We start from the raw sequence: 13,235 nt of genomic DNA, 5'->3' as shown, positions 1-13,235 counted from the left end.
TTCAAGGCCTCTCTTCAGGGACACCACAGCAAAATTGCCAGTAAAAGTTGTGCTGTGGAACAACTGAGGGTGCATGGAAAGAAGGTGTGGAAGTAAAGCAGTTAGAAACGGATGTTTTTCTCTAATTTTACTCACAAGGAGGAATACAAGTGGGAGTAGCTGTGGAAAAGCTGAGTAATAGTACGTGTGTGTGTGTGTGTTAGAAGGGACCTTGGAGGTCTTCTAGCCCAACCCCTTTACTCAGGCAGGAAACCCTACACCAGAGGTGACAAACTCAAGGCCCGCGGGCTGGATCCGGCCTGCAAGGTGCTGAAATCTGGTCCGCGGGGCCAACCTGAAAATAGCAAAGGACCGGCCCACAATGCCTCTGGCAGCCAAAACAGGGCAGCCCCCCTGCAGCCAGTTTTTGGCCTGGACGGCCTCCTGCAGCCCTTTGCTGGCCAAAATGCGCAAAATGCTGTAGGAGGCCGTCCAGGCTGCAAATGGGCTGGGTGGGGGGGACATGTGTGGCCCCCACGTCCTGTTTTGGCTGGCAGGGAGTCCATCCCGGCCAGCCCACGGAGAAGTTCTAAGAATCATCTAAAGTTAGTCCAAGGTTGAGTTCAAGATTCTCAGCAGGTCTAAAGGGCCGAGATTCAAAAGTGAAATTTATATCTATCTGAGCTAAATGTGTAAATTGTTCTCTTTCCAGCAAAGAGAACAAAGGCAGCCCATTCTCTTACATGGGCAGCAGGAAACTGTCACTCATCAGAACATTTACTCTGTTACTACCGTGTTTCCCCGAAATTAAGAGCCTATCTTATATTTTTTTGAACCCTGAAATAAGCGCTTGGCCTTATTGCCATGCGCTCAAAAGCCTGATTGGGGTTATTATCAGGGAATGTCTTATTTTGGGGGGAAATAGGGTAGGCAATGACCAATAGGAACTCTCTTTTGCTCTCCTTTTGACTTTTTTTTTTCTTTGCCCAACCTATATAGACTGAGTTGAATCACTTTAGAGGAGATGGCTCTCGATTTGACAGAGGAAGAATGGACACTGTTGGATCCCAGTTGGAGGGCCTTCTGCTGGGATATCATGATGGAGGTGTAGGAAGTTAGCACCCACCCCTTTCCTGGAAGAGTGAAATATTTTAGGAAATATGAAAAAGGCAGAATATTATATTTCCCTGGGATAAGCATATTTTGAAGCAGCTCCCATCTTCCTGCCCCCACCCCTTGTCAATGGGCCATTAAGGCCTGGGCCAGTCTATTCTACATAACAAAGATCTACCTCCTTCAGGCAGAGCCATAGTAGGAATTGCCAAAGATCCAACAAAGATAGGATTAGCCCTCTACACAATAGCAGCAGAAACTCACCACATGTGACCTGGGAAGCACATGTGACCATCAGACAGCAAGGCTAGCTAAGACCCCAACCCCCTGGGAGTCTGACAACCAATCAGAATACTCTTTTGGGGTCCCAAGAAATGCAGAGCCAGAGAGAGAGCATAAAAACCCGAGGATTTACTGTATCTGCTTTTTTCTGTTCAGGAACTCAAGCCATGTGATCCTGTCCACCATTAAACCATCTTTCCAAGCAGTCTCCATGTTTCCAGTGTCTTTTTCCCCACTTGGAGCAGAACCTAGAAGGATGTTTCTTCCAACAGAGGTTTTTAGGAATATGGCCGCCCTGGGTAAGGCCCCACTTTGCCCTGCCACTTTCCATTCATTGGGAAAGATGCTTTCAGTGGGAGGTTAACAGTGAAGATCCTTTCACTCATTTGCTCCAAGTGGGTCAGGACTCCTACCTGCCACCACCTGAATTGGCAGGTTCCTTTCAAGCCTTTTTAAATCCAAAAATATAAACTGGGTCAGGCCGTTTAGTATTTGGCTGAGAGGCGAGGCCTGTTTTCCAGGCTGGCCCTCAAAAACCATCCTGAAAGAAGGTGTGATTGGCCATTTCTGCCTTGATGCCAACAAAGCTTCCTGATTGTGTCCATGAAGCAAATTCACATTATCTGGAAGGAAATGGGTTGCGCTGTGGGGATAGTCAGATCCATAAGTCATCTTTACAGTGAGGGGAAGGAAAACAGAGGGTGGGGGGGGTGCGTGCACGTGTGTGTTTTTGTGAAATAAAGCCAAGGAACCATTTATTGTTGCCTTGTACCCTGTCAACTGCAAAGGTTTTCACCAGCCAGGAAGGACATTTGGCAGAGCCTCTGCTGCAAAGGGCCTCATCCATTCACTCAGGAGGCCCAAGACCAAATTCATCCCACATCTCCTGGGAAGACAAAATCCCAGTCATCCCCTCCCAACTTCCCCAGGTCTCTTCTCTCTCTGAATGGATCTGAATGATTTGCTCCTCAGGTTCCCTAGCAAAATTGTCCCAAACTACCCAATTAGATTCTGGTTTCACCAGAACCAGACACAGAAGGAGCACAAGCTACAGATGGCTCCAAAGTCTCTTTTTCCAATCAGTTCATAGTTGGGAGAGCCTTGTGGTGGCAGAGCAAGAGGAGATCCAGCTGGCATCTACCAAAGCTCCTTTCTTCTCAAAATGCCTCCCCCTGATCATGTGATGGCCAAGCTTTTCCTTTCCACCTTCTTGGAAAACAGAGCATTTTCTCAATCAGAGGGATCTTCCACCCAGCTCAGTCTTCTCACCTTCTTGAGGGTTCCTTATCTCAGATGTTTCTCCTTGGGGTCTCCACACCCAAGAACAGCCTGGCTATTGTGAAAAGAGACCCACTTTCCACAGATTAGTTCTTGAGAGGAAGAAGAAAATAGCAGAACTCTTCATGAACTTCTTTTGTGTTTGCACACACATTCACACACATATCTCAACTGATGCTGCCTCTGATTCTCACTCTGACTTGGAGCTACCGTGTAAAGAGGACAAAGCACTCACTTGATGCTGCTCTGCATCTAGTTTGATGTTTCTCTGCAAAAAGAAAAAATAGCCAAAGCTCAAAAGAATCCACCAGAAATCATCAAATTTCCCCCCTGTGTAGAGGGAAGAGCGTCATGGCGCTCCCATGTAACACCTCTCCTGCATGAGCTGCACTGGCTCCCGATGGTCCTCCGAGTGCGATTCAAGGTGTTGGTGACCACCTTTAGAGCGCTCCATGGCTTAGGACCAGGATATTTACGAGACCGCCTGCTGCCACTGAGAGCCTCCCACCGGCCAGTACGCTCCCACAGAGAAGGGCTTCTCCGAGTGCCGTCGGCCAAACAATGTCGACTGGCGGCCCCCAGGGGGAGAGCTTTCTCTGTGGGAGCACCTGCCCTCTGGAACGAGCTCACCCCGGAGATACGGACGATTCCAGATTTATGTACTTTCCGTCGGGCCCTCAAAACTTTTTTATTTCATCAAGCCAGGCTGGCCTAACTCTCCAATTGTGTAATTTTAATTTGAACTTTTAAATGGGGGATTTTAACTGTTGGGCCAAATTGTTTAATATATTTTTAATTTTTTTTTAAATTTTGTATTTGATGTTTTTTACTTCTGGCTGTTCACTGCCCTGAGTCCTTCGGGAGAAGGGCGGTATATAAATTTAAATATTAAATTAAATTAAATTAAATTAAATCTTCAGACTACAAACTGAACAGATTTGCCCCAAGAGAGACCTGCTGACTCTGAGATGGATGGAGGGAATTGGGGGAAGCAGCAGCAGTTGGGAAGGGAGGAAGAGTTTCGTGGAAATCCTTCTCTGCTGCTCTTTGGCCAAAGACTTTGAGAGGGACAGAACTGGGATGCCTCTTCCCAACTCAAAAGAAAACAGGACTGTCCCAACCTCCGACAACCTTAGCCAAGCGAAAACTGGCATCCCAGCAAGAGGCCGAGATCTCCAATGCTCCCAAAGAAGGCTAGAAAAATGGGACAAAAGGAAGCCCAGAAGAATCTCCCCCAAAGGGAGAGACTATCAACCCCCCCAAAAAAAGATACTTACTGAAGAATATCAAAATCCCAACAATCAGACACACCAGGACAAGAGAAGCCACAACGCAGCCGATGATGAGGCCCAGGTTGGATTCTGGAACTGAATTGGGAAAAAGAGAAGATCATGGATGGAGAACCCAAAACAATCATTCCCATTTGGCAGCAGGCAACACCTAATCAAATCAAAGGGCTGGGAATTCCCAACATTAAAAAATCTAATGGGCTCCTCTTCATGTCCCTCTAACTGTAGCATGAAGACGCCTTGCAAACCATTGTTTACAGGACGTGTCCTCATGACGCTGCTTTAGTCTCAGATAAGCCAGCATGAAAGCAGCCAATTCTTTCCTCTTCCTTCCTTCCTTCCTTTCTTCCTTTCTGCTGGTTGGTAACACAACAACAATATCCTTAACAACATCAATCAGTGAAGGACAGAATTTATCATTTATAATATCTAATTTATATCATGCCACTTCCTCCCCTGATTTCTGGATGGTGGTGGTGAGTTGTGACCAGTCCAGAAACTGAAAAATTGTAACTTTTTACTTTCAGATTTTCAGGATGAAAAATGGAATGTGGTGATATCCAATTTCTAGAGGGTCGCTCAAATGGCAGAATCAGATTTGGTGGGGGCTCCAGGGTGGCTAGGTTAAGGAAGGGAACTTTCCATTTTTCTTGCACAAAACTCAGGACTCTCATTGAAGAGCAGTCACAGCCCTGATGGATTGATGCTTGGTTTTTTTTAAAAAAAGGAATTTTTATTTTATTTTACTCAGACTGATAGTCCCTTTTTTTAAAAAAATTGATTTATATATATTCTCCGGAGACTCAGGGCAGCTTACAATGCGTTAAGCAATAGCCTTCATACTTTTGTATATTTATACAAAGTCATCTTATTGCCCCCACAAACTGGGTCCTCAATTTACCCACCTTAGACAGGATGGAAGGCTGAGTCAACCTTGAGCCTGGTAAGAATTGAACTCGCAGTAATTGCAGGCAGCTGGATGTTAAATGCTGCCTTAGGAGGCATTAGCCTCCTACGCCACTCAGGCTCCTTTTTTCTGACTACGGAGGCCTCAGTCCAGCCACTCTGTGCATTTCTTGAAGTCAGCTGCAGTTCAACAATTTAAATGAAATTTGGCCTTAAGAAAAGGGACTACAAGACTCCACCTGACTTTTGTACTTTGGGAAGGCTAAAGAAAATAAACTCTTTTTTGGGTGCTCATTATAACTGCTGCTCCATGGCTGGAGATAGGAAACAGGCCAGTGACAAAGGCTAAGAGACTCTAAGGGCATTTAATCAGGACCGGTCAACTCTTGTCATAGGATTCTATTGCATCCCTTAAATCACCTGAAGCCAATTCTATGGACTGGTCCCTGCAGAACCATCAACCTCAAACACAGGAAAAACCAACAGCTTAAAGCTCAGGTATGCTCACAGCTGGACACAGCTGAGATCAAATTTCTCTCCCACAACCCTCCAGTCAGAAAAACAGCCCAGCCTTTCCCTTCCTGCAGCCCAGGGGTGAAATCCAGCAGGTTCTGACAGGTTCGGGAGAACCAATAGCGGAAATTTTGAGCAGTTTGGAGAATTGCCAAACACCACCTCTGGCTGGCCCCAGAGGAGGGAATGGGAATTTTGCAATATCATTCCCCTGGAGTGGGGTGGAAACGGAGATTTTGCAGTATCCTTCCCCTGCCACACCCACCAAGCCACGTCCACCAAGCCACAACATGCCCACCAATCCACGCCCATAGAACCGGTAGTTTTAAAAAATTGGATTTCATCACTGCTGCAGCCTCTCACCTTTTATGGCCATGTCCAGAGGTTCCTGCAGACCATCATGTTCCACATAGCACCGATAGCGGCCCCTCTCTTTGGGATCGATCCGGATGCTGAGCCAGTAGTGGTAGGTCCCATCCGCATTGGGGGCCACGGACTCATGGAGGGTGTCCTGCAGCCACACCTCCCCGTCCCTCCTCCAGGAGGCATCGATCTCCTTGGGGTAGAAGCCGTGGACCTGGCAGATGTGCGTCTCCATCCCATCCTCAGTCTCTGTCCTGCTGCTCATTGTCACCACTGGGGGCTCTGCAGAAATGGCACCCCCAGAATTAACTGAGTCCTACCAGAGCCTAGAAGGTGGATGAGAAACTTGGGAGAGGCAGGAAAGTCTCCCAGTACCTTCCACTCCACAACCAAACAGGGCTTCCTGTGTGCTGGAGAGGTGCTGGAAGGAGATTCCCTCCTGGGCATCCAAGACAATGGACCCAAAGGAGCCAAATGCGTCCAAGAAATCCAGCCATAAATGAGGAAAGTCCAGCCTGGATCCAGATGCTCACCTGTCCTCAGGAGCGTGTCCTTCCCGTAGGACAGGTACCTCTGGAGCCACTCTATGCAGATTTCCTCCAGGTAGGCCTTATGTCCCTGACTCTTTCCTGGAATAGCATCCCATTTCCTCTGGGTGATCTGGGCCAAGGGGTCGGGAGCCAACCAGGTGCGGGTCAACTTGTCGAAGGTGATGAAGGTCCTTCCGTCATATCCAAGCTGCAGAAACCCTCTTTTGCTCCCATCTCTCTGGAGCTCACAGCCATACATCCTCTGCAATGTGTGAAGGCCTAAAAGACAGACAGGAGGATGGTTTCAGGAGTCCTGAAGATAGACAGAGCTGTCCCCCTTCCTGCAGGGACTTTGACACAGGCACTGACACCCCCGTTTCTTCCCTAGCATTTAAGGAAAAGAAAGCCCCCCATCACTAACCACCCTTCTCCCCTCCCCCAACCCACCTCCCTGCATTTTCCCCTCAGGATGGAGCCCCAGAACCTCCCCAGGCAAAAGGGAAGCTGGAAAAGCCAGCAGAGGATCCCAAGGGAGAGCCAGAAAAAAATGGAATTTCAGAAAAATTGGAGGGATGGATATCCTTCCATCTTTCTTTACACCGTTCCTCTGCAGGGGAGACTCTTGGTGGGAAAGGAAGGGGTCCCTGAGAGTTACTGAATCTGTGGTGGCAAAGAGGAACTGAGAATCTCAAGACCCCAAAGAGGATCTGGTTGAGCTACAAAAAAAGCTTGCAGGGATCTCTGTGCCCATAAATCTTGATCTAAATTCACAAATATCACCAGGTCACAAGAGATGGTCCCTGCTTTGAGCTAAGCAGAAAGAAACCATGTTTTAGTGCAATGTGGGAATGAAGCCTCAAAGGGCCACAAAGGAATATTTTCCTCAGCAACAGCAGCAAGTGGCCCAGTCGGATCTGGACACCCAAAGAGTTATTGACCTTTGAAAGGAGCTCACGCTCTTTGCATGGCCCTGGAAAAGATGTTTCAATTTTAAATGACCAGATTTTGGATTTAAAAGAAAACCGAATGTTTGAAAAAACCAAAAGGAAATCCTGAAATGTTTCTACTCCTGTCTGGGCTTGAGAGGGAGGAAGGATACAAGAAACACTGAAATCTAAGGGGAAACCACCTGTAAGTACAGTTGAACTAAACTGATCAGTCCTTTCTCTCCCCCCCGCTGGTTCCTGGGAATGGGGAATATGGTGCAGGAGGAGCCACCTATCCCACCACTTACCTTTGCTCTGATTGTACCGACTCCTCAGTTTCTCCAGACTTACTCTGAACACCTCCTCTTCGCCATGTGATATCTGGGTCTGACTGTCCCAGTACTGGTGATCCAGCTTCCCCGCCTTCTCTACCCAGGAGACTCGAGGCTGCAGCTTCCAACTGTGGGTGTCATAGTGAACAAAGACCTGACCATCCACAAACCCCAGAAGAACAAAGTGGGGCAGCTCCTGATTGGGGTCCGAGATGGAGGTGTAGAAATACTTCAGGGAGTGGGAGGAGGCGCCTGGAAGGGAGCCAGAGGGGCAGAGTTAGGGGACTTCGGCTGAAGGACCCTGATCCTGTGGGGCACAGCTGGACCCCTTTTCAGGTCTGTAAGGAAGAAGAAGAGACTTGGGGAGTGGAGGAGGAAGGGGAAAACGTAGGGGGAGATGATGGAAGAGAAAGAAAAAGCAGAGGGTGGAATGAGGGAGTGACAGAGGGTCAAAGCAGCATCTTCTGGAGGGACTGAAGGGTTGGGGGGCAGAGAGTTTGGGGGAGAGAGAGGAAGAGAAATCAGGGTTAGGGTTTCCATCCTCAGAAGCTCAAAACGCAGCAGGAAGCCCCATCTAGTCCCCACAACAGGAAAAAAAAAACATTCTCACTTCATTGAGGGCCAACATGGATTGTTAATAGGTGCAAATTTGAGGGGGGGGGGTTATGAAATGGGGAAGGGGAGGGGAGAAAGTGGGAATCCAGGTGAGACCAGAGGCCACGGGTGTCAAGATTGAACTGCTTTGCTTCTTTCAAACTGTATCGCTATTCAACTTACCAATGAACCAGGGTGGGGGGGAGTGCTGAGAACTTGTGCATGGACTGTGAGAACCTGGAAACCATCAAGGTCATGACTGCAGGTGCTCGAGAAGGAGGTGTAAAGTAGGAAAAGCGGGTCCAGCTAGATGATCACTGAAGGGCCCTCTTTGTTCATAGTATTGTAGAAGAGAAATTGTGCTTGCAAATGTATCCAGTTGAAATAAAAGGCAGACACATTCCTTCTTTGATGTAGAACCAGTGAGGAGAGGCCCCTCAGTTGTCAGAGATACAAGCATTTTGGGTGATTTACACTTTAAAGGTCAGAGAGACGAAGATGTCTATATTATTGTTTCAACAAGAAGATAATTTGAATCTATGCTTCAGTAACTTCTAAGAAGAATTATAACTGTTTGGCAAAGATAGTAACAAACTCAGTAATTAAGGTATGTCATTTTGTGTAACAAATGTCTTGTGATAATAAGAAATGCTGACTTCACAGAATCCTTTGTCTGACCATGTATAAAGACTGAGATTTTCTTTCATGCTTTTGTTCAGACTTCTTTTGGTTGAGCGACACCAGGTCTGATCCTTTATTGCAATAAATAAATAAACTGATTCTGTCTGCCCTGAAGGGATGGTTCTTTAAATTCCTTCTTCCACAACAGGTGGACTGTTCCCATAATAAAAAGATGTCTCATAATTGGACAATGTGATCACCCAAGGGTGGGGAGAAAGAGAAGCTATTGTTTAACTAGGCAAGCATTTGCATGGGAAAACCAGAGCTGGTTTTGATTCCTCAGTACCAAAATGGTGTATCCAATAAAGTTTTACTTTTGGGAATCCAAAGCTCCCCAAGGCGTTTACTTCTTTTGGGTGCACTAGGCAGACAGTTGACAATGGGCTCCTTAAGGGAAACCCAAATTGCTTGCCTGGGAGATATGGGAAGGCAAAGGAGTGAGTGAAGGGAGCAGCAATGAAGCCACGTAGCCCCACTCCCCCCGGGATCTTCCTCCTTTGTCCCCACAGCTGGAAAATTCCCCCTCCCATCCCAGAGTTCAGGCATCTGAACAGGAATTGGCTTTGAACCCAGGACTAAGTGGTGCTCACCCTCACCCTTATACCTTGAGCCGTGGTGACAGTGGCTAGAATGCAGCATTATAGACTATTTTTGCCCAATGCCAGGAGTTCGATCCTGACTGGCTCAAGGTTGACTCAGCCTTCCATCCTTCTGAGGTGGGTAAAATGAGGACCCAGATTGTTGGGGGCAATAGGCTGACTCTGTAAACTGCTTAGAGAGGACTGTAAAGCACTGTGAAGCGGTATACCAGTCTAAGCGCTATTGCTATTGCTATTCCACAGAAAATCTGTGATTATCCCAATTTCAGCCACCCAATTAGGGTCTGAAACTTATTCCCGGGTGCTAGAAAGGCAGATTCAGATTATTCTGAATCTCAAGCGCTTTCTTTCACTTTCTCTGAAACTTGCCCTCTTTTGATGCTGATCCTGCACTTTGTCAGCCCAAAGAAAGGCAGAAACGCCCCTCAGCCAACTTCGGAGGATGGTAATTTCGGCTATCCAACTCTTCTCACCATCAGCAACTCTTGATGCAAAAGGTTAGGGTTAGGACTTCAATGTGGACTTCAACTCCCAGAATTCCCTTCACCCCAGAAACCCATGGGGCCTCTCAACCCTGGCTCCATCCCCTGCCTCCACTGAGGCTGCTTGGGAGTTCCTGCTGAAAACACCCATGTTGGGGGGGGGGGCTCAGTTGGAGTCCTCTCCCTCAATTCAGTCTCTGTGTGGAGGGTCCTTTCACCTTTAAAGCCCCTCAGGTGAACCAAAGATAACATAGAAAATTATTTCAGTTTCTAACGTACAAAGTCCTGACAGGAGCATCCAAGTTTTTTCAGCCCTTCCTTGGAGGAGAGACTAAATTCACCAGACATACTGTAAACTATGCCAAATTTTACTAACAAGGTCAAAAAAATCACATTAAGTCACTGTTTATTTTTAATTGTCAAAATACAAACACGGAAGAGACTCCAGGGCTACCCAATGAACAGAAAAGCAACAGCTTGTAAGTGGGTTAAAATAATCAAAGGAAAATAAAAAACTCCTGAGAAATCGGTTAACCTTGAAAATCTCCAAAGCCCCTTTGCTGGTGTCCATTCTGAAATTCTTCCAGGACACCAAAGATTTTAAAGATTGTTTTCAGGATCATTCATGGGACTTATTTGGGCAGAACCCGGGTCTACAGGAAAAAGAAAGATTTGCGCAGCACAGAGAAAGAAATAGTCTGACCTCCCATTGCCTCCAGTATGGTCTCCCAGCCCTTCCCAGTCCAAGGCAAAGGCCTGGGCCTCCCTCTTCCTGCTTATCTCCACAATCCCAGCAGCTTCTCAGAGCTTTTGGGGAGAGGGAGGCCCAGATCCACTTCCTGCTCTGGGGAGATTTCAGAATCCAAAGGGATCAGAGCTTTTCTCTAACAGAAGGAGGGGGGATCGGACTCTCCGTGATCCAGAACCTGCTTCTTTCCCTTGTGGGGCTGAGCAATGAGGAAGTCTGAAATCTGCCTGAGAGGAGAAATCAGACGATTGAGGAGAAAGTGAATATCGTAAAGGCGGATCTTTAGAAACATTATTCAAGGAGCATTTCTCTCTAGTCTCTTATCCTGCTGCATTCACAGGGCAGCCTTATCCCGACAGTTCAATTGCACCAGCCTCCGCGTCGGCCAATAGACTGAACCGATTCCAGACACAAGCCGGGTCGTCCTAGCACCAGAAGCTACAAATAGCCACAAATCACAGCTAAAGGCAGGAAAGAGGATCCAGGCGGAGGGGTTGGGCGAAGTTAACCAAGAGGTTTGTGAACTGACCTGATCACCTGCAAACGTGGCTGAAAACCTCCACTTTGGGGGAGGGAAAAGAACTGTGCTTGGGGGTAGCCAGGTAGACTTGACTAACATCTGGAGGGGCCACCCTTGTCCTGTTCCCAGAGGGGCTCTCCTGGGGGAGAAGAGGCAGCAGAATCCCATCCACCCTTTGAGGTTCCTTCTGAGAGTGGCCAGAGGGGGAGGGGGAGGGGGAGTGGACTAGAAAGAGGACTAAATCAGGATTCTCTTTCTGGGAATAAACTTAGAGGGGGGAGGAGAAAGATTCCCTGGATGGATTCCCACCAGAAGAAAAATGGGACAGAATCCCCAATGGTCCTAGAAGAGACTCACCGAAATGTGGGTTTCAGCAGGTTCTGACAGGTTCTGGAGAACTGGTAGCGGAAATTTTGAGTAGTTCAGAGAACCGGTAAATACCACCTCTGACTGGCCCCACCCCCATCTATTCTCTGCCTCCCAAGTCCCAGCTGATCAGGAGGAAATGGGGATTTTGCAGTAACTTTCCCCTGGAGTGGGGAGGGAATGGAGATTTTACAGTATCCTTCCCTTGCCACGCCCACCAAGCCAGACCCACAGAACCGGTAGTAAAAACTTTTGAATCCCACCACTGGACTCACCAAAGCAGCTCTCTCGTAAAGCGACCGCCACCAACAGCAGAAGCGACAGAGCCAGAGAGTGCAGAGGCATCCTGGCCACGATCCTCAGCCTGTGCTCCTTTCTCCTGAAGACGCAGGGAGAGAAAGACGCGCTCCGAGCGACCAACAACCCAACAATCCAGTGCGAGCTGGTGATTGGCTGATCTCAACCAGTAGGAGAAGTTTCTCCTCTGAATTAGGAAAGGGGATAAAGAAAAACCATCCCACCAGAAGAAAGGTCTCAAATAGTATTAAAGCACCAAGCCAACCAGAAATAAAGCAAATTATGTAGAAACAAGCCAGCAAAACAAGCCAGCAAAAGCTTGTTGGAACTAATCAAATTACCTGCTGGACTGTCTAAGCTCCCCTTCTCTTTGGCAGCTTCCTTGAGAGACACAGAGACAAACTACGGACTTGCAACAGGCAATTCCTGACAATGATGGGGTAGGAAGGTTTTGTTCTCTTGTACTAAGTACAACAAATCTACTACCCAAAATGGCAGATTTAATTGATCGGGTGTGAACAGTAATCCTGTGAAAGAATTCATAGATTGCTTGTAAATAACAAATTTTCTGTGTGTATATCTGAGCCGTATTTTACACAACATGCTAGATTTGGACCTCTGTCCCAAAGGTCTCTATTAAACAGCTGAAAATTGCCTCCCTCGTTCCAGCCTGACTTTTTGGCCACCCTTGCAGGGAAACCAGAACCCAACGGAGGCATCAGCTTACAGAGGGACCTTCTGCCTCCCTTTCACCCTTCGGTATTTCTGCCACTGAAGAAGGCCGAGGCCATTAGGGGGAACTTCCAATTGGTTTTGAGTCCCTGGAAACTGGCCGTCTGCAGGATGAGCCTCCCCTTCAGATCCTCCCTTTTCTCTCTGGGTTCCCAGCAGGTGTAACCTTCCTCTGTTTTAACTGACTGGTTGGTTTATGGTGCAGTGTCTCCTGCAATCCTGGGATTCCCACACAATACACACAAGTCCCTGAAGGGAAAATTCACTCAGGTCGCAAGAGACCTGGTGTGAGGAGGTTATGCGAAGGCGCCTTGCAGGTGCATGACTGACCCAGTTAAATCCACTGTGTGTATGAAGCCTTGGTAGGGCTGGAGAATCCCTGGTTGCTTCCTGAGCCAGGATTTTGGAAAGGAGCCAAATGAACCAGGGTGTGTGTGTGTTCCTTTCGTTGCCAAAAAGGGAATGTTATTGTCTCCCACTCCACACAGATCTTTTCAGCTAAGAAGGCACCAATTGCTGCCACCTTTCTTCTACCTTCCCAAGATCACCACTGATTAATGGAGGATCTGGTTGATTTTTAAGCTGAGTTTTCACTTTAGAAGCACGGTAAATAGAGAACAATGGGAAGAGGACTCAACATGTTGGATGGCCTTCTCCTTCTTCCGGCCAATGAAGTGCTGATGCTGCACAAAGCTTTCACAAACT

General features: G+C 47.6%; 1 protein-coding gene across 1 annotated transcript; it reads right to left on the bottom strand.

The window, feature by feature from the left end:
• Window positions 1–1,502: 1,502 nt before the first annotated feature.
• On the bottom strand, window positions 1,503–11,880 carry LOC139311805 (class I histocompatibility antigen, F10 alpha chain-like). The gene is made up of 6 exons (XM_070936323.1): window positions 11,777–11,880; window positions 7,488–7,763; window positions 6,257–6,532; window positions 5,724–6,005; window positions 3,930–4,019; window positions 1,503–2,920 (listed from the first exon to the last, which is right to left on the bottom strand). Exons 1-6 carry the CDS (start codon window positions 11,844–11,846, stop codon window positions 2,859–2,861), a joined length of 1,056 nt encoding a protein of 351 aa, XP_070792424.1. The 5' UTR covers window positions 11,847–11,880; the 3' UTR covers window positions 1,503–2,858.
• Between the last annotated feature and the right edge of the window lie 1,355 nt (window positions 11,881–13,235).

This window comes from Pituophis catenifer, unplaced genomic scaffold, assembly GCF_029215685.1.
Source record: "Pituophis catenifer annectens isolate HBS135680 unplaced genomic scaffold, rPitCat1.0.hap2 SCAF_2, whole genome shotgun sequence".
NCBI classification, from domain to species: domain Eukaryota; kingdom Metazoa; phylum Chordata; class Lepidosauria; order Squamata; family Colubridae; genus Pituophis; species Pituophis catenifer.
Note: the sequence above shows the minus strand (reverse complement) of the source record. Positions and strands in the feature narration are given on the sequence as shown.

Coding starts and splice junctions, on each gene's coding strand:
- LOC139311805 (XM_070936323.1), bottom strand. CDS start 11,846: ATGCCTCTGCACTCTCTGGCTCTGTCGCTTCTGCTGTTGGTGGCGGTC. Junction 7,764..11,776: donor TTTACGAGAGAGCTGCTTTG/GTGAGTCCAGTG, acceptor GCTCCCTTCCAG/GCGCCTCCTCCCACTCCCTG. Junction 2,921..3,929: donor TGGGATTTTGATATTCTTCA/GTAAGTATCTTT, acceptor TTCTTTTTGCAG/AGAAACATCAAACTAGATGC.